At 29.7% G+C, this 18,106-nt stretch overlaps 3 protein-coding genes across 3 annotated transcripts; 1 reads left to right on the forward strand and 2 right to left on the reverse strand.

Annotated features, from left to right (window-relative positions):
* Positions 1 to 4,083: 4,083 nt before the first annotated feature.
* Positions 4,084 to 6,140, reverse strand: LOC107476338 (uncharacterized). Its single transcript, XM_016096141.3, has 3 exons — positions 5,861 to 6,140; positions 4,654 to 4,698; positions 4,084 to 4,557 (listed from the first exon to the last, which is right to left on the reverse strand). The coding sequence occupies exons 1-3, from the start codon at positions 6,050 to 6,052 to the stop codon at positions 4,480 to 4,482; spliced, it is 315 nt and encodes a 104-aa protein (XP_015951627.1). The 5' UTR covers positions 6,053 to 6,140; the 3' UTR covers positions 4,084 to 4,479.
* Positions 6,141 to 6,423: 283 nt separating this feature from the next.
* On the forward strand, positions 6,424 to 9,208 carry LOC107476328 (phospholipase D alpha 1-like). The gene is made up of 2 exons (XM_016096132.3): positions 6,424 to 8,134; positions 8,572 to 9,208. Exons 1-2 carry the CDS (start codon positions 6,484 to 6,486, stop codon positions 9,021 to 9,023), a joined length of 2,103 nt encoding a protein of 700 aa, XP_015951618.1. The 5' UTR covers positions 6,424 to 6,483; the 3' UTR covers positions 9,024 to 9,208.
* Positions 9,209 to 9,771: 563 nt separating this feature from the next.
* Positions 9,772 to 12,140, reverse strand: LOC107476318 (F-box protein At4g35930). The gene is made up of 5 exons (XM_016096123.3): positions 11,934 to 12,140; positions 11,318 to 11,800; positions 10,639 to 10,713; positions 10,428 to 10,537; positions 9,772 to 10,350 (listed from the first exon to the last, which is right to left on the reverse strand). Exons 2-5 carry the CDS (start codon positions 11,708 to 11,710, stop codon positions 10,077 to 10,079), a joined length of 852 nt encoding a protein of 283 aa, XP_015951609.1. The 5' UTR covers positions 11,711 to 11,800; positions 11,934 to 12,140; the 3' UTR covers positions 9,772 to 10,076.
* Positions 12,141 to 18,106: the final 5,966 nt, after the last annotated feature.

Here is an 18,106-nt window from a genome sequence, read left to right on the forward strand (position 1 = left end):
AGGTAAGTAATATTCAATTAGTTAACTACCAGTCAATTTGTCATTAATTAGTAATTTTAATTTGTCAAATTATCATTAATTAATAAATTATTTAAATTTTATTTTTAAAAAATATAAAATTATTAATTATTAATTACAGTTATTTAAAATTGGCTGATTAGAAACTATTTATGTGTATTTTTTCATATTTGCTTAAAGAATTCATAGTGGCATAAACAGTAAATTTTCCATATTGGCATGCTTGAAGACACCTTCCTCTACCCTGAGAAGGAAGAATGCATTAACAGGGTGAATGATCTTGCTCAAGAGACCTGAAACACTCACGAACCTCTCAAAGATCTTGCACGATTTAATTGTTTATTGTAAATTTTAATTAATTAGTATCTCCCTACATTCAAATTACAATGATTATGACTGAAACGGTTTTAATTAGAAAAAGGATTCAGAGATTGCAGTCTAGAAGAATGTTAGATTTTTTAAAATGAGAAAATTGGTAAAATGATATTAATTATTTTTAAATTAAGATAGCAAAATATACACTGAAAAAATTGAAGACGGTAAAATATTTTACTGGGAAAAAACACAAAATAATAGTTGGTGGTGATGGTTTGACAGAACTATACAAGAGAGAAAAAAATGGTAGATTTGGAAGAAAGAATACTGACTAACAAGTAATAATTGACTGTTAATGATTTTAACAACAGGATAAAACTGAATTAATTTTGAAACATTTTAAACTTAGATAATTCTTAGACAAAAACTGAAAAAAGTTTGTGTGAAGAAAATAATAATTTACTTTAAAAGATTAATAAATATAAAATACTACGTTTTCTTAAAAAAAATAATGAGTTTATATTTGTAGTTTTTAAAATATAAATACACTTTTAAAAATATTTAAAATAAATTTTTTTAATACCTATTAAGTAAATGCCGGAAGAATATTAAAATACAGTCATCCCCCTCCCCAACAAAAAAACCTTACTCCACCTGCTCCTGGATATTTAAACATCCACTTTTGTGTTTAGAATTACAAGTTTTCCATTGTATGTATGTATTCTCTGATATAAAATATTCTCAAGCGATACCATTTTTTTTTTAATTTTGCTAAGAAAAAAGAATCTTGACATTATATACAATAGATTTTAAATTTGGTTTAATACAAAAAAAATTCAAATAATTATTTTAAAAAATTAATCATTTTAACTCTAATTTATCAATAAAATTTATTTAAACATCTTCTTTTTTCTTTTCAGTCACTATTCTATTCTCATTAATCATCTCACTTCTCCAACGTATCATTTGATTACCTAGTAAAATAGCCATAACTTAAACTGAATCAAACAAAATAATCATATAATTAAAAATTAAATAATTATTTATATATTTAATGAATTGAACATCCAACTTATTATAATTATATATAACTAATAAATTCAATTCAATCAAAATAATAATTCACATAAAAATTAAAATAATTATATACCTATTAAAATAGAAGACACATAACAGCAGCATTATTCACTTCAAATATTATATTATGGTCAAGTTCCTTACTGGAAATACAAGAGCCCTAAGCTAAGATTCATGTTGAAGAATTTGATAATAATATCAAGATAGTTTGGGATCGATATCAATATTGATGCAGAGTAGCACGTGGAGGGTGAGGTCGTGTATTCACTGCGAATTGGCCTCATTGGCACCGCTCCCGCGACCGTGCCATCGCCATCCGATCACACTCCTCCCATGGACACCAACGCTTCTGCTGCTGGGAAACAACGCATCACTCGTGTTCTCTTTTGCGGATTCCATTTCTCTAATTTTTGCTGGCATCGGAACTTTTGGCCGGGGGCCCTTAGTTTGAACGGCTCAGGTGAGGCCGCGCGACGAGAAGGAATACCAAATACGGAGAGAAACAGAACAAAAGAAACTGCAGCACGTTTTTCATAAGTATAAAATGGAGTAATATATAATTTTCTATAATCAAATTTTTATATTTTTAAAATTTAAAAGTTAAAATTATTAAGAATTAATTAAATTAATTATTAACTAATTTAAATTTTAATTTTATTTTTATTGTATACATTGTATATTAATATTATTATTTTTCTATATTTTTTCTTTCTTTTTTATGTATAAAATTTAATTTCTTAAATTGAAATTAAATAACAATAAATTAAAAATTCAATTCCTCAAAGAATTCCAGTGTTTTAGATAGTCCGAAAATAAATATACTTACTTAGATATAATTTACAAATCAATTCTTGATGGATAAAAATATCCATTTAAACTAAATTCTAAAAACGAAAGAAACAAAAGAATAGGAAAAAAAAAACAGAGAATTTAAGCGTTGTCAATATACATTTAACGGGGCTCAAACAAAAAAAAAGGAAATGTTCTAACTTTGAATTGAGCATCAAAATGAGTTGAACTCCCTTACCATAAAAACTGAATTCTATATTTTCATCTTTGTATTTTTATTATTTTCTTTTTTTTTTAATTCATAGAATTTTCATCTCTATATTCAATTTTTTGTCAATTAATAAACATTTATTACTAGGTATATAAACAACACAACTTTACGTAAGTGGATAGGTACGGGAAAATTGTTTGATGTGCCTTTTCCGAATGTGGCCGACATGCTTTATTTGAACAAAATTAGAAAAGAAAGACTTAGTTGAGGTCATTAATTATTCTCCGGCGATAACAAATGTCTAAAGTGGACAATACCAAAATCCAAAAGGGTGTCTTAATAGAAAGTGACTACACGGTGAAAGATTTATTTAGTACCCAGATGCATTCAGTCAATACTTTATTAATATTTTATTTGGATTAATCACCGATTCTACCTCTTTTGAATTATTAGAACGTTCCAAAAACCACTTTCACTTTTATTCGTGACAAAAATATTTTTATATATTTAAAAAGCTGTATGTATTTTCTTTGAGTGTTTTAGAATTAAGTGACATTAATGGTATAAAATAGCGATAAGAGTATCAAGAGTTTACTACATTAAACAAAATTAAAATGAAAGAGGATACAAGCCAAAAGTATTAATGAGTAGCGCTAGTGATAAAAAAAAATAAATAAAAAGATAAAGATAAAGATTAAAATTTGAATGAAAAAGATAAATTAAAATTAAAATAAAAAATAATATAAAAAATAAATTGAAATTAAAAAAATATTTTATATTTTTATTTAATTTTTTAATACAACAAAAAATAAATTTGCTCAATTTAATTTATTTACACCGTTTGAAAATTATTTCGAAAGAATTTATTCAACATAAATAAAAATAATAGCTTATTCAATTTAATGTCTATTAATACACTAAATGTATTAAAAGTAAGAATAAAAATAAATACAAAAATAACATAAAAATACTGACTTTCAGTAAATATATATTTTGGCATTACTTTCAATATTTATGAGAATTAAAATTTCGTCTTTATCCACAAACCATAACTCACTCGAAAAAAAAGTTTTAATAATTAATACCATTCGCGTTCAGTATTTAAATGACAACCCAATTATATATTAAACAATGTTACGTTATTATCAAAAAAATTTTTATTACTTATTATTATTATTTAATTAATAATAATTTGTATCTATATTTATATGTATTTTTTAAGTGTCTAACTAAATAAAAAAACCAAAAAAATAAAATTCAACAAATTTTAGCTTCACCACAAACAACTTCAAAAAGAGAACTCTCAAATTATAACCATTCTAAATATTTAACATTATCACAAACTTTCAGTCTAACCAAATAGTCCACAATAGGATTAGCTTCCCTTACTATTAAATTAAAATGAATCACCCACTTTTTGTTCAATAAATCATGAATCTTCGTCACTAATCCATGCTATTCCCATGATGAGCTGCACTTTGAGGTTGTTAAATCGCCAAAAAAATATTTACATGTATTTATACACAAAAAATATATAATTTATATTTGAATAAATTATTTCATTAATTCAGATCATCCATATTAAATTATCAAAAATATATTATAATACGAAAGCGTACATTTACTCATAAAAGTCAAAAATTGATGGAAGGATTTAGATCTTGTGGTTTTGATCTTCTTCAACTAACCAAAATCTTCTGTATCCCTAAGCGGATAAATTGTGACTCTTCTGATGAAAAAAGAGCAACAAAAGCAGTTTTGGTATATTGGGACTGAAACCCTGAATGCCTATTTATATTTGAGCATGACACCCATTAAATCCTAAAACCCAAATAATACTTTTAACGAATCACACACACTACACCCAAACTATTCAAAATAACCATCTGGGTAACAAAGGAAATAAACATCCGCTATCCTATTAAATAGAATATCCAGTTTAAAATAATAGTAACTAATTATACACACCACACCAAGGCTATTACAAAATAACCATTTGGGTACTAAATAACCATCCGCTACGCTATTGAATCGAAACCGACTTTCTTTGCATATGTTGCATAAAAATCCTAAACCAGCTTCAAATGCTCAAACCGCATCTCAACTCTTGGTATTTCGTCTTCGACAAAGCAACTATGATCCGGTAACTGCGAATCAGTTCAAAACATACATCGAACATGAGGATTAATGGTCGATTCAAATATGCAGTTCACGAAGAAACAGCAATATACTAGAGACCAAACCTCATCAACAAGATCCGTGTCATCACTTCCCGTACATTCTATGACCTACAATCAAACATACACAAACTAATTAGATACCGTACTATTAAACAAGTTTCAACTAAAAATATTTTATTAATACTTTTTCTAAAAAGATCATTAAAAATTTATTACTATATATAACTTACAAGAAATAATAACAATGAAAAGTGTACTCATATTAAGTATTTGAATAGAGCATGCATGGATCTGCTACATCTAAATCACACCTACACAATCTAAAATCAAGTCCATTTCTATGCTTTGAAAAGTCAAAAACTCATTATTTCTTCTTGGATGTGAATGGTACATTCCCATTCTCCATTTTCGTTTCTTCAATTCCTTCCATGTCAATCATCTCTTATTTCTTCTACTCCTTATTTGTTTATTAATTAATTTATTTTTCTTATAGTAGTAATCAGTGTTGTATGTATTATGGACTTGCTAATTAAAGTTTTGGGATCTTTGAGTACTATATTGTATCTTATGCACAACTGTACATATATTCTTTAGCGATATCATATAGCGTGAAAAATAAAAAAGAATGCGAAAACAAAAAAACACATTTAGTGAGCATCCAAATTAAACAGCAATCTCCACTTAGAGCATGTATTTCTATTTGTAAAGTGAGTTGTGACCAAATTTGTTTGTGCAAGCATGGCATGGAAGCATAAGGATGAAAATTTAAAATAATCTAATGGCAACCATGTGGAATGTTTAAAACATACCTAAATTGGTAGTTTCATTCAATTCACTTAACTAAACATGATATGCATTTCTTAAATTACACTGATCAAATGACTAAATTTAAAATTTTAAACCAATTTGGTGTTTAAACAAAACTAATAATCAAGTGTCATGTCAAAACTCAATCTAAACATCATTAAAAATAGCATAATATTACACAATTTTGAATTATAATGCCTAAAGATAACAAAATTTAAGACAAATGCTGACCAAACATAAGAATTAAACAAAAAGTTTCACTCAGGTATTTCATCGAGCATATGGTGTGCATAATATGTAAACAGAGATTTTAAACTCAATTTAAGCAGCAATCAATCCAGAAAATCAGCCATCAAATATTTTGGAATCTAAAAAGTATCAATCTAAACACTAAAAACGGAATTAAAAATTAGTTAAAATAAATAAACGAAATAACAAGAATAGGAAAAAGTATGGAACTTGCGTTGGTGAAAGGAGAAGAATGAAAAGAGAGGGGTAGCAGAGGTGATGTTGCAGCGGCACAGAACTCAGCCACTGCTGGGTTGGACTTTGCACAAAGATCAAGAGTAACGTACAGGAAATTGAGGAGAAATAGAAAAAGAGGGAAGAAAAAGAGAAGAGAGGGAAGAGAGAGAGAATAGGCAACAATGGTCATCGGTAGTGATGGCAGAGGTGTTAGATGTTGGCAGAGAGCATCGTGGGTTGTGGATGGGCTGGGAAGTAAGTCTTCTTTGTTGGGAAGGACCACCGCAAAAGAAAAGAGATATGGTATGAGGATATAAAATGTGTTACAGTTCCTTATTTTAAAAATTTGATATTTTAAATTTTAAAAAATAATTATTATTATAATTAAATTAATTACATCATTAATTAAATTTATGAGTAATTTACATTTGTAACCCATTGTTCATATTATTCACTAAGATTATTGTTCACCTATACTTTTCCTTTTTCTTAATCCCATCGCTTATAATATATATATGGAGAAAGATCACACCTCCTACCTCCTATCAAGGAAAACAATCAGCACTAATCCGGTTTCATTACTCTCTCTCTCTCTCTCTTAATAATCTCTATCAAGTTCGGATGGACGTGGAGCTGCAGTTTTCTGCTGAAGTCGGCGAAAGTAGTGCATTTGGTGAAGTTCCTCGCACGTCGTTCCCACTGAGGAACGGGTGCGCGGTAACTTTGTATCAAGATGCTCATATTCCTGATGAGTGTGTGGAGAGAATGGAGAATCAGGTGCCGCAGAGATGCTGCTGGGAGGATATATTTGATGCAATCAAGAAAGCAGAGAAGTTTGTATACATTGCTGGCTGGTCTCTTGACACTGATACAAAACTGTTAAGGGATCCATCAAGGAGGACATTGCAAGAAAGAGAAACTACACTTGGTCAGCTGCTCGAGAGAAAAGCAGAGGATGGCCGTGTCAGGGTAGTACTGCTTCTTTGGAAGGATATAACAGATACTCGGTATGGTAGTGGTGGAAAAATGAAGGCTTGCGGTAGAAAAGCTTACAAGTATTTTCATAAGAAGACTCGTGTTCACTGTGTTTTATGCTCTCGTCCTCCTTTCTACTCAACATACTCACATCACCAGAAGATTGTGGTGGTGGACAGTGAGTTGCCCCTTGAAAACTCAGATAATAACAGAAAAAGAACAATAGTGAGTTTTATCGGCGGTTTGGATCTTAGCTATGGAAGATATGATACTCCTTCCCATTCACTTTTCAGGACTCTAAGAAATGAACACAAGGAAGATTTTCACCAACCGTGCTTTCCCGGCTCTTCAATAGAAAAAGGTGGTCCAAGGGAACCGTGGCATGACGTGCACTGTAAGCTTGAAGGCCCTATTGCAAAGGATGTTTACGACACCTTTGTGCAGAGATGTAAGAAGATAGGTAAAGAAGGCATTCTTGTTCCGGAGCAAGAGTTTGAAAATGTCATCGATCATTTGTACCAAGTGAAACCCCTTCAAGGTCATGGCATGTGGAACGTTCAATTATTCAGATCTATTGATGATAAAGCTACTTGTGGGTTACCAAACACTCCTGAAGGTGTTGCCGGAGCTGGTCTTGTTAGAAGGAACGGTAGAATCATAGATCGTAGCATTCAAGATGCCTATATTGATGCTATTAGGCGTGCAGAAAGATTCATTTATATTGAGAATCAGTATTTTGTAGGAAGTGGTTTTGACTGGAAAGATGATGATGGCAACAAAATTGATCACGTGAATTGTTTGAATCTCATTCCAAAGGAGATTTCACTTAAAATTGTTAGCAAGATTAAAGCTAAGCAAAACTTCACTGTGTATGTTGTGGTTCCAATGTGGCCAGAGCCTTGCCCATATGATTCTTATGTTAAGCGAATTTTGTATTACCAGAGGAGGACAATGGAGATGATGTACAGGGACATTACTCAAGCACTCAATAGGGAGAACAAAACTGAGGAAGATCTTAAAAGATATTTGTCTTTCTTTTGTCTTGGAAACCGAGAGAAGGAGGATGAGAGGAAAGAAGAGGAGGAGCAGAAGGCAGAGACCGATGATGATAAGGATGATGATGATGGTGATGATTATGATGATGATGACGAGGAAGAGGAAGATGAGGAGAAGGCAGAGACTGAGGACGAGGAGGAGATGGAGGATGAAAAGGAGGAGAAGAATAAAGATAATGATTACATGATGGCCCAAAATGCTAGGCGATTCATGATTTATGTGCATTCCAAGATGATGATAGGTAAGTTAAACACTAAGCAATTTTACAAATAACCATCCTACTTGTACACTAAAATCAATAACTAAAATTAGCCATCAATATATAACTATATTATATATTAGTGACTAATTTTAATGGTTGATTTTAGTATAACATTTTTGTTTTAGAAACTAGACTGTCAAATGATTGTGAAATACAAAATTTCAAGTTGATGTATGTCTGAAGTCTAAACAGATCCTGGTTTTGCTAAAATGCTTCCACAATACAAAATATGACAGTTTCACGCACAATATCTCAAAACTGTATCATTATTATTCAGGGAAAGGTTGTTGCCTTCATTGGATTTTCTTCTTATAGAGTTTTATGAAATAGCGTTTATATAAACTACTCTAGTTGGTTGTTACTGTTAAATATTTATACAAGTTTATTGAGTGACGATAACTTCTTGTTTTGGACAGTGGATGATAAATACATAATCATTGGATCTGCTAATATGAACGAGAGATCAATGAATGGTGGCAGAGACACCGAAATTGCTATGGGAGCTTATCAACCCGTTGTGACCGAGCATGGTGCTGCTGCTACTACAACTGCAAGGGGTGAGATCCATGGTTTTCGCAAATCACTTTGGTACGAGCACCTTAACGTGCGAGATGACAGATTCGACGACCCTGAAAGAGAAGATTGCATTACAATGGTGAACACACTTGCTCAAATAAATTGGAACATGTTTGCTAGGGTTTCAGATGCAACTGACCTTCCTGGTCACCTGCTCTGCTATCCTGTTAAAATTTCTGCCAATGATGGAACTGTCACAGAGCTTTCAGGATCTTTTCGTTTCTTTCCGGACACTAAGGCCCGTGTTCTACCTGGTAAAAGCCGTGGTAGACTGATAAATGAGAAGGTCTAGAATAAGCTTGGTGAATACTGAATACTCAGCATCAAGAATTCAAGAGATAAGCGGGGTTATGATAGTCTTTTCATTCGGTATTCTCTTTGCTGTTTCCGTTTTTGTTTTTGTTTTCGTCTCAGGATTTTCACAAACAATCAAAAGTATTTAAACTGCAGCAAATTTATTCGTGTTTGTTTCTCTTACTTTTAAGTTGTCTGACTAACATTTTGTACGAGTTTTTCTATTTTTAGCTTATCTATTGAAAAAAAATAACGTTTGATCTAAAAAACATAATATATTTGCCTTTTTCGTTATTTAATTTTAAAAAATATTTATTTTATCATTAAATATGTTATTTCAACAACTACAAACTACATTTTCAGACGCGAAAGAAAGAAAGAAATGGTTGATTTCAAAGAAAAAGTATTGACTAATAAGAACAATCGACTCTTAATGATTTTAACCACACGACAAAATTGAATTAGTTTTGAAACATTTTAAACTTTGGGTGATAAAATCCTAAATAAAAAATATGAATAAATTCTGCATAACAATCAGATTTTATCCAAACATGATTATTTTTAGGTCAAAAACTCCTTTTTTTTCATGTTTCCCAACCATGTTTGCGGAACATTTTGTCCATAAAATGTATCTAAAGCATTAATACCCGACAAAGGCGCTTTGTTGTTCTCAACTGTAATACCAGACATAAATTAAACTAAATCGTAGCAACTTAAACTGACATAATGACCAACTGCATCTCCACTTCAGCAAAACCCTCTTTGCAATCATGTAATCAAATTACAGAACACAGCCTTTTATACTAATGTAGAAGACCATTCATTGTTTCTGAAAGAAACCCCCAATTGTTTCACCCATACAAAACATATACATGTATAATATTATTCCACCAATCTTTCACACTTGCGTTGACATCCGTCCGAAATATCCACACAGCTAAACTGCCACAAGACAGACTACAAAATTGCATCCTTACTACTCTAACATCCTTACTATACACAGTAGAGAATCACCGAGGCAGTGACGAAAAAAGAAAAGCAAACAACCAACCTAGAGAAGTTTGTTCTGAGCAACAGCCTGGCATAGTTCGTCCTCATAGAAGAGAACTCTATTAGAAGCCAAGGACTTGCATAGGGGCTTTGCTATAACTGAAGGCACCAAACAACGAGAAGGGAAAGCTGGTTCCTTTCCCTTCTCCCGGAAAAGAACAGCAGCAACCTGTCGCATCTCAGAAAGTCTAAGGCGAGATAGTGGTCGGGGCCCGTGTCTTGGTGCTTTAGGTGTATGTGGGCTTGCAATCCTCACTCCCTTCCCATCAACCTTGCTGAAAATATCATGGAACTATGAACAAGACGGGCATAAAATGTTTCAAGAAAATAGCATGTTGTTAAAAGTACATACCACAGAAAAGGCCAATGCTCAATAGGACGGGGAGTCATGGTACTTAACATCTCTTGCCGAGAGCGATCTGGTGTAGTATAATTGAAGTAAAACTGTCTTGCAATCACAACCTAATAACATTCAGAAGTTTCCCATTAAACAAAAAACTGAACCATGCAGGCTAGTCATAAGTAAACAGTAAAGTTATATACACAGCAGAGACAAAACTCACCGCTTTTCTAATTCTCCGAGAAACATGGAAGACAGCCCTCAGCTGATCATGATGCAGGTTGCATAGTATTTTAACCTCAAATTTATAAAAGAGGGTCAACACCACAGATGAAATAGAAAGCTCAACAAAACAAGAGACCCAGACTTGTGTATTTTAGAATGTGCATGCATGTGCATTTAGCTGTGCAGTTTTCTAAATCTTTACTAAATTCAACAAAGCCAATTAACTCCTGATCACATTTCACAAGCAGTTAACACCTCCAGACAAAGACAAAGAAACAAATACACACACAAAAAAACAAAAGAGAATTATAAACAAAGCATCAAGTTACATTAAATAGAAAATCGCAGCATCATCTATAGTCTTCAGCATCAATACAAATCACAAAATCAGCCAAAAAGAAGCAAACCACATCATCAATATCAAACGAGCTAGATATTAGTGTCTCATTACTTACAAATATAGACAAATCAGAAACTGAAACCAACAGATACAAATACATAGAAGACATTAGTGGTAGAAGTAATAAAACTCAAAACTACGCTAAATATTTGATGGAATATAACAAATTTTGATATTTTGACATTATGCTATATTCCTAAATCCCAAAAGCAACTAGACTCAATATAAGTAAGAAATAAACATTAAGCCAAAAAGATAAACGTGAGTAGAATTATACCAACAAATCCATGGGAAGACCCTCAAGGCGAGACTCTGATAAGCAATCCTCAATCCTGGGAGTCTTTGGTGTTCCCAGGAAACCACTCTGCTTAACTGAATTCACAGGGGACAGCATCTGGGGACTTTTATCAAACACCTTGCCTCCATTCCCCACATCACCTCCAGTCTGCGCCTTCCTTGAACTCAACACCGCCACCCTCTTCTTCCCAAGATCAGTGCAGCCATTTGCAGCACTGGAGGCTGATGACGACGACACCAACGTGGAAGAGGACTTATTGATCCGAAGCTGAGCTAGAGTTCCTGGCTTCAGGTACTTGTTCCCCGAGCTCCTCAACTGCCTCTTCCCTTTATTAGCCTTCCAATTCCTCTCCTTCGGAGATGCCTTTCCCATAACTTCTTATTCTCCTGATATCTAAACCCTAAATCTACACAATCTTTAATCCAACTACCTCGAATCAACCGTCGATTGATTCAATTCAACCTGCAAAAAAAAGCCAACAAAGGAACAAACTTCAAGTTAGGTTATTAACCAGCTGAATCGAAACAGGTGAAAAAATTAAAAAACGAGAAATTCGAAACCAGAATCAGAGATAATGAAAATGATAGAAACTTACATGAATATAAATAAGAGCACGAGGGATCGCACAGCCAAAAAGGGAAAAAAATTTATGCTTCCCGGAAATGAATTGAGAAATGTAGATTGAAAACCTAATTGAGGAACAGCAGCAGAAGCTATCGAAGCTAATCAAACGAAGCAGAATAGTTAGGAAGCTAAGGCTTTCGGAGTAGGCGGAATCGGAATTGGGAATTGACGGAGCAGAGAGAAACTTCATGTGCCCGCCAAATTTTCGTTGAACAGTTCCACGTTGTGGAAAATGGAAAATTATTCTAAAACTTATTAATTTATGTAATATTTAAAGAGAAGAATTAAATTTTATTTAAATAGAAAAATAAATTTTTTAGATTATTTTTTATTTATTTATTTTTTCCTAAACATGTTTTCTTTCTAATAGAATGTGAATATGATATTCAATTAGAAGAGAAAATATGTTTACGGAAAAATAATAATTTAAAAATATATTTATCTATTACAAAAAGAATTTGGTGTGTTTTCTGAATATTGCATAATTTAATTCTTCTTAATACTTTTGGTACAAAAATTTCTCTTTTATAGTTAACTCCTCCTAAAATTTTATAGAATAATTTTCCCTCCACTTTATAATTAATGATTAATAATAACATAAATTAAGTCATTCCTAATGATTTTAGATTGGAGTTATAAAATCTTAGTTAGTTGAGTTAGGTAAGTTGGATACCTAATAATACTATAATAGTATAAGAATGATGTTGTTTTAATCAAAATAAAAAAAAAATATTAGTTAAGCTAAAAGAAAAAACACACAGATCATTCTAGTCTAATAATTAAGGGTGTGTTTGGATTTGCATTGGGGAAGAAAGAAGCGCGTTTGAGCTTCTTGAACGCTTCATCTTTATGTTTGGCAACATTTTTATCCTCTAAACGCAGAAGTGATTTTTATGTTAAACCCACGTTTACCAAAAGCTATAAATTCTAGCTTTTCCGTTTAGCTTTTCACGTTGGATTAAAAATTATGTTGTATGTACCAATTATATCCTTCATTATTCATATATTTGTTTTTTTATAATATTTTTTCTAATATTCTCTTATGCATATTATTATTTTTTATAAAATTTTTGTTTTTTTATTTATATGAGTTTTTTATTGTTATTGTTATTTCTTTTTTACATGGAATATTTTTTTATTTTGTATTATGATTATATTAATCTTATTAGACTACTAAACAATATTAAAAATACTAAAAAAATATTAAAATTTATTTAAATATTTAAAATAAAATTATAAAATAACATAAAATAATTATTTAAACTCATGTCCTTTTCTGTAATTTTTTACCTAAAAGTGATTTTGAATAATGTAATCCAAACAATATTTAATTTACTATAATCCATTTTGAATAAAAATTGCCAAACATAAACCACGTTAACACTAACTTACTTTTGATCAAAATCAATTTTACAAAATCAATTTTACACAAACCTCAGTTTACAAACTGTAATCCAAACACACACTAAGTAGTTTCATTCTTTAAAATAGTACGTATATTTAAATTTTAAAAAATATTAACTCAATAATTTTATGTTTGGATATAAAAATATAAAAATTATTTTTTTAATAATAATTTTTAAATTTTGTTTTTCAAAAACCAATATATTGTTAACTTAAATTAAAATAACTTTTTTGCTATTTTAATTAAAATATTAAAAAAATAATCTAAACACCCTTATAGTTATATAGAATGATTTTCATTAATAAAAAGAATATTATTCTCCTTAGAAAGACAATTCCAAAGTGGCACTAAAATATTTTGGACGATATATTTGGCATTTTCAGAGGGGAAAAATGAGAAAGAAAAAGAGAAGTTAATTGAATGATTTTACCATTGATGATGTGAATGCTGAGTGCATGAAATTATGGAATCACCATTGACCAGCTTTATGGTTTCAGAAGCCACACGTGAGTCGCGCGCTTCGGAAAATATAACTTAGAAAAATCATAAATTCATAATCCACTTAGATACCAGTAATAATTATTGAACACTGCTCAATGCACTCACGTTCACGCAATATTTCTGTCATTTTTTGTTATTAACAATTGGTCACAATTTATTTAATTTAATGGTTATTTTATCTATTTTATTTGAATTTAAAATTGTGTGTTTGATTTGCATCTCTCTCTTCTTATTATATCTATTATATATATCTAATTTTAAAGTCAAAAATTGACAGATGACATTTCTTCATTATACTTAAATTAAAAATATTTTCTGTCTTTTTACTCCAATTGTAAATATCCTGAGAAATATTTTTCACTTCTTTACCCTAATTACAATTTCTAATTGCAAATTGAGATTAAGTGCTTAACAAAAATCTTCTTTCAATTTTAACGCTCTTTCACCTTTGAAGTTCTTATGCGCTGTTTCGCATGAACTTTCGTTTTCAATAGCTTCTGCAACCTTTAGAAAACAGTCTCAAAAGTCACTTCACTGCATAATATATGTTTGATGAATTTGAACTTAATAATTGGTAAATTACTTTACTTCTCTTTTCTTGCACATTACATATCTGTTGAATTGTTAGGCTTAAATTTTGTTGCTGATTTTTTTATAGCATTGCTTTCTTGCATATTACATATTTGATGAATTACTTTGTATTATAAATATTCGGTACAAAACTTAATAATCAGTGAATTGCATCACTTCCTTTCTTTTGCACTTTACTTGTTTGTTGAATTGTTAGACCTAAATTTAGTTGTTGATTTTTTTAATAGCATTACTTCCTTGCACATTATATATTTGATGATTGTTTTGTATTATAAATATTAGGTAACAAAACTTAATACTCGGTGAATTACATCACTTCCTTTTTCTTGCACGTTACATGTTTATTGAATTGCAAAGCCTAATGAATTACATCACTTCCTTTTTCTTGCACGTTACATGTTTATTGAATTGCAAAGCCTAAACTTCGTTGTTGATTTTACAAGTGGTAATAGGCAAATCTGTTTATTGGAGTTTTTATGTTTGTAGGAGGAGTTCAAAAATCCTGATGATTGTTAATGTCTGACCAAATTTTTTAAATTTATATAAGACTTTATCATCTCTCAATTTTTCATACACATTATTATTTATGATACTATCCTAACAACTCAATCCATTATACACATTAAGGCACAAAAAATCATGTATTTTTGGAGAAGGATCAAAGAATTCTTTTTATCTACTCTAACATGATCCGTATACAATTTAAAATATATACGAATTGCAAATTTTATATTTTTATAAGCACACTATAATATATTAATTCAGATTAAACTTTATGTGAATCTAACCATTGTGATGTATTACATTACATGATATAAATTAAAGCTTTAAATATCACATAAACCTCATTTCAATCTATTATATATGCTATCATTTTTATTTCAATCACATATGACATTTAACTTGAATTTATACATAGATTATTTATACATATCTAAACAATATTTTTTCATTAGTTTGTATAAATTTTACTAGGCATCTTTAATTTAAATTGCTTTCTATTTTAAATTATTATATTAATTTACTATTTGATATTAGAATTTATTAGTTTATTTTGTTGTAATTTTTGCAGTTATTATTGAAAAAAAATCTACTAAAGATGAGTTCAGAAAAGCTAGATTAAGAAGAAAATTAATATTACTACTGAAAAGAGGACGATAAAAAAGAACTGGAGACTCTCAAATTAATGAAAGAAATATGAAAATTTTAAGAAAAAAGAAGTGTTAGCTGAAATCACTAAAAGAGAGTCAAAAAAGAAAAATATTTTTATTGGTATTGGTGAAAATTAAAAAAAACTGTAAAGATAGAAAGTTTGTTGCAAGTACTTCGTACCTACTAGCACATATGTTGATTGATGAACTTGAAAGATTAGAATCTTTTACACAAATATTTTTTAATCCAAATGCATTTCAATATGGAGATTTTGCTGGTCAAGATTATTTAAATACAAAGAAATCTATGACACATCCAAGTTGTCATTTATCTTTTGGACGACATGTGATCAATGAGATGAAGTTATTTTCTCAAGATTCTGAATTTGATATTTTAAAAGATGAATTAGTTTCTGTTAGAGTTGATTATGATTTCAACTATGATGATATTTCTAGTGAGTTTGCTATGATAATTTTTTTATATGCTATTAATACTGTTACCCATTCTTTGAGTTAGTTTAGTGTTTAACTTTTCTATTTTATATGATATCATTAACGGTGCATGAGAATTCTGTATGTAATATCAAACAAAATAGTAAACTAGCTGAGTTGTTAAAGCAAAAAAAGCTTATCATATGGGATGAAACGTTTATGGTTCACAGATATAGTGTTGACGCAATTGATAAAAGTTTAAGAGACATTATGTCATCTACAGATAATAATAATGCTAATTTGCCTTTAGGTGGGAAGGTAGTAGTTTTTTGTGGAAATTTTAGACAAATTCTTTCTGTCATTATTGGAGGTGGCAGGACAGAAATTTTTAATGCAAGTATATGTTCCTCTTACATATGGGACTATTGTAGTATTTTGAGACTTACAAAAAATATGAGATTAGAGGAATCTTCACATGCGGATAATGATGAATTGACTTTGTTTCATAATGGATCTTAAATGTTAAAGATGGCAATACAGGTGGGTCTAATGATGGCATCTCTGAGATTATGATTCCTATTGAGTTGCTCATATCAAATTTTAAAGATCCTCTTAGTTCTATTGTGGATTGTATATATCCAAATCTTTTTGAAAATCACTTGGATTCTAATTGGTTGCAATCACGAGCAATTTTTTATTCTATGCTTGATGTCGTTGAGAAAGTAAATCAATATATTATCATGAAAATTTCAGAAGATGAAAAAATTTACTTGAGTTCATATAGTGTTGACAAATCTTATGGAAGCGTATAGTATACTACTGAAATACTTACTCCAGAATTTTTAAATAGCCCCCAATGCTCAGAATTACCTCATCATGCTTTGAAGTTGAAGGTTGGAATTCCTATAATATTTTTAAAAAATCTAGACCAATTTACAAGTTTATGTAATGACACCAGACTAATTATAACAAGGTTATCTAATCATGTTATAGAAACAGAAGTATTAGTTGGAAGCTATCTAATTATTGTCTTATATGCCATGATCATCAACCAATAAAAATTAAGGACAATCTCTTAGCAATGTTAGAGTGTATCTTCCTAAATTCGTGTTTAGTCACGGACAACTTTATGTTACTATATCTCGTGTTCGATGTAAAAAAAAAAAGTTAAAAATCTTTATTCACAACAAAGAAGTGCATGCTTTAAATAACACAATAAATATTATATTCAAAAAAAATTTTAAATTTAAAATAGTTTGTTATTTTTTTATTACTACTATTTGTTATTTTTTTTATTATTTGTATTCTACATTACAATTAGATATTTTTATTATATTTTATCATAATTAATTTTAGTCTAAATATATCTGTAATTTTTCACGAATAAAAATATTAGTATGGTATAAAAAACCACTTTTAAGATCTGGGAAAATTAAGTTTAATAATAAAAAGTTAAGTTTAATAGTAGTGTTAAAAAGATAAAAAGCAAGAAAAAAGTATTATAATAATATTAAATACATAAAAGAATTAAAATTTTTAATTATTTTTATTAAACGAACAAAAGAAAAAACTAGCATGAAAATGTAAAGATCTGAATAAAAGGACAAAAGTCAACAAATGTATAAAAAAAATTCAAAAGTACTTGTTTTATGTTTTCATCTCCTGTTTTTATTTTTTTTATAAAATTTAAAAGACAAATATATATTAAAAAAAATAAAAAGGCAAACCAAATGCATTGCATCTTATGCTTCAATGCTTTTCTAAAACCATAATGGATTATTATATTAGTATTATTGTGTTACACATCGTGCATCACACTTTTCATTCTGTTTGTTAGTGTAATTCTTTAATTTAATGATTAATCATGGCAGCATATATAATAGGATCCAGACATTTGTTAATGAAATAATTCCATGGTTCATCATTGTTGACCCCCATTTCTAATTTCAGAGACGGCGCAATTGTAATTTGTAGGTCCTTGACTCCTTGTTAGTTGTTACAATAATTGAGTGTAAGGTATTTATTATCATCTTAATTAATTTTATATTTATTATTTTTATATAC

Source organism: Arachis duranensis, chromosome 1 (assembly GCF_000817695.3).
Source record: "Arachis duranensis cultivar V14167 chromosome 1, aradu.V14167.gnm2.J7QH, whole genome shotgun sequence".
In the NCBI taxonomy this organism is placed as follows: Eukaryota; Viridiplantae; Streptophyta; class Magnoliopsida; order Fabales; family Fabaceae; genus Arachis; species Arachis duranensis.

Bases quoted from the DNA above. Each gene is read 5' to 3' on its own strand.
- LOC107476338 (XM_016096141.3), bottom strand. From the start codon at position 6,052: ATGACCATTGTTGCCTATTCTCTCTCTCTTCCCTCTCTTCTCTTTTTC. The intron at 4,699-5,860 runs GCAAGTTCCATA...GTTTGATTGTAG, and splicing joins ATTCTTCTCCTTTCACCAAC to GTCATAGAATGTACGGGAAG. The intron at 4,558-4,653 runs GTTTGGTCTCTA...ACTGATTCGCAG, and splicing joins ACACGGATCTTGTTGATGAG to TTACCGGATCATAGTTGCTT.
- LOC107476328 (XM_016096132.3), top strand. From the start codon at position 6,484: ATGGACGTGGAGCTGCAGTTTTCTGCTGAAGTCGGCGAAAGTAGTGCA. The intron at 8,135-8,571 runs GTAAGTTAAACA...TGTTTTGGACAG, and splicing joins GCATTCCAAGATGATGATAG to TGGATGATAAATACATAATC.
- LOC107476318 (XM_016096123.3), bottom strand. From the start codon at position 11,710: ATGGGAAAGGCATCTCCGAAGGAGAGGAATTGGAAGGCTAATAAAGGG. The intron at 10,714-11,317 runs GTATAATTCTAC...TATAAATTTGAG, and splicing joins GTCTTCCCATGGATTTGTTG to GTTAAAATACTATGCAACCT. The intron at 10,351-10,427 runs GTATGTACTTTT...TGATATTTTCAG, and splicing joins GAGCATTGGCCTTTTCTGTG to CAAGGTTGATGGGAAGGGAG.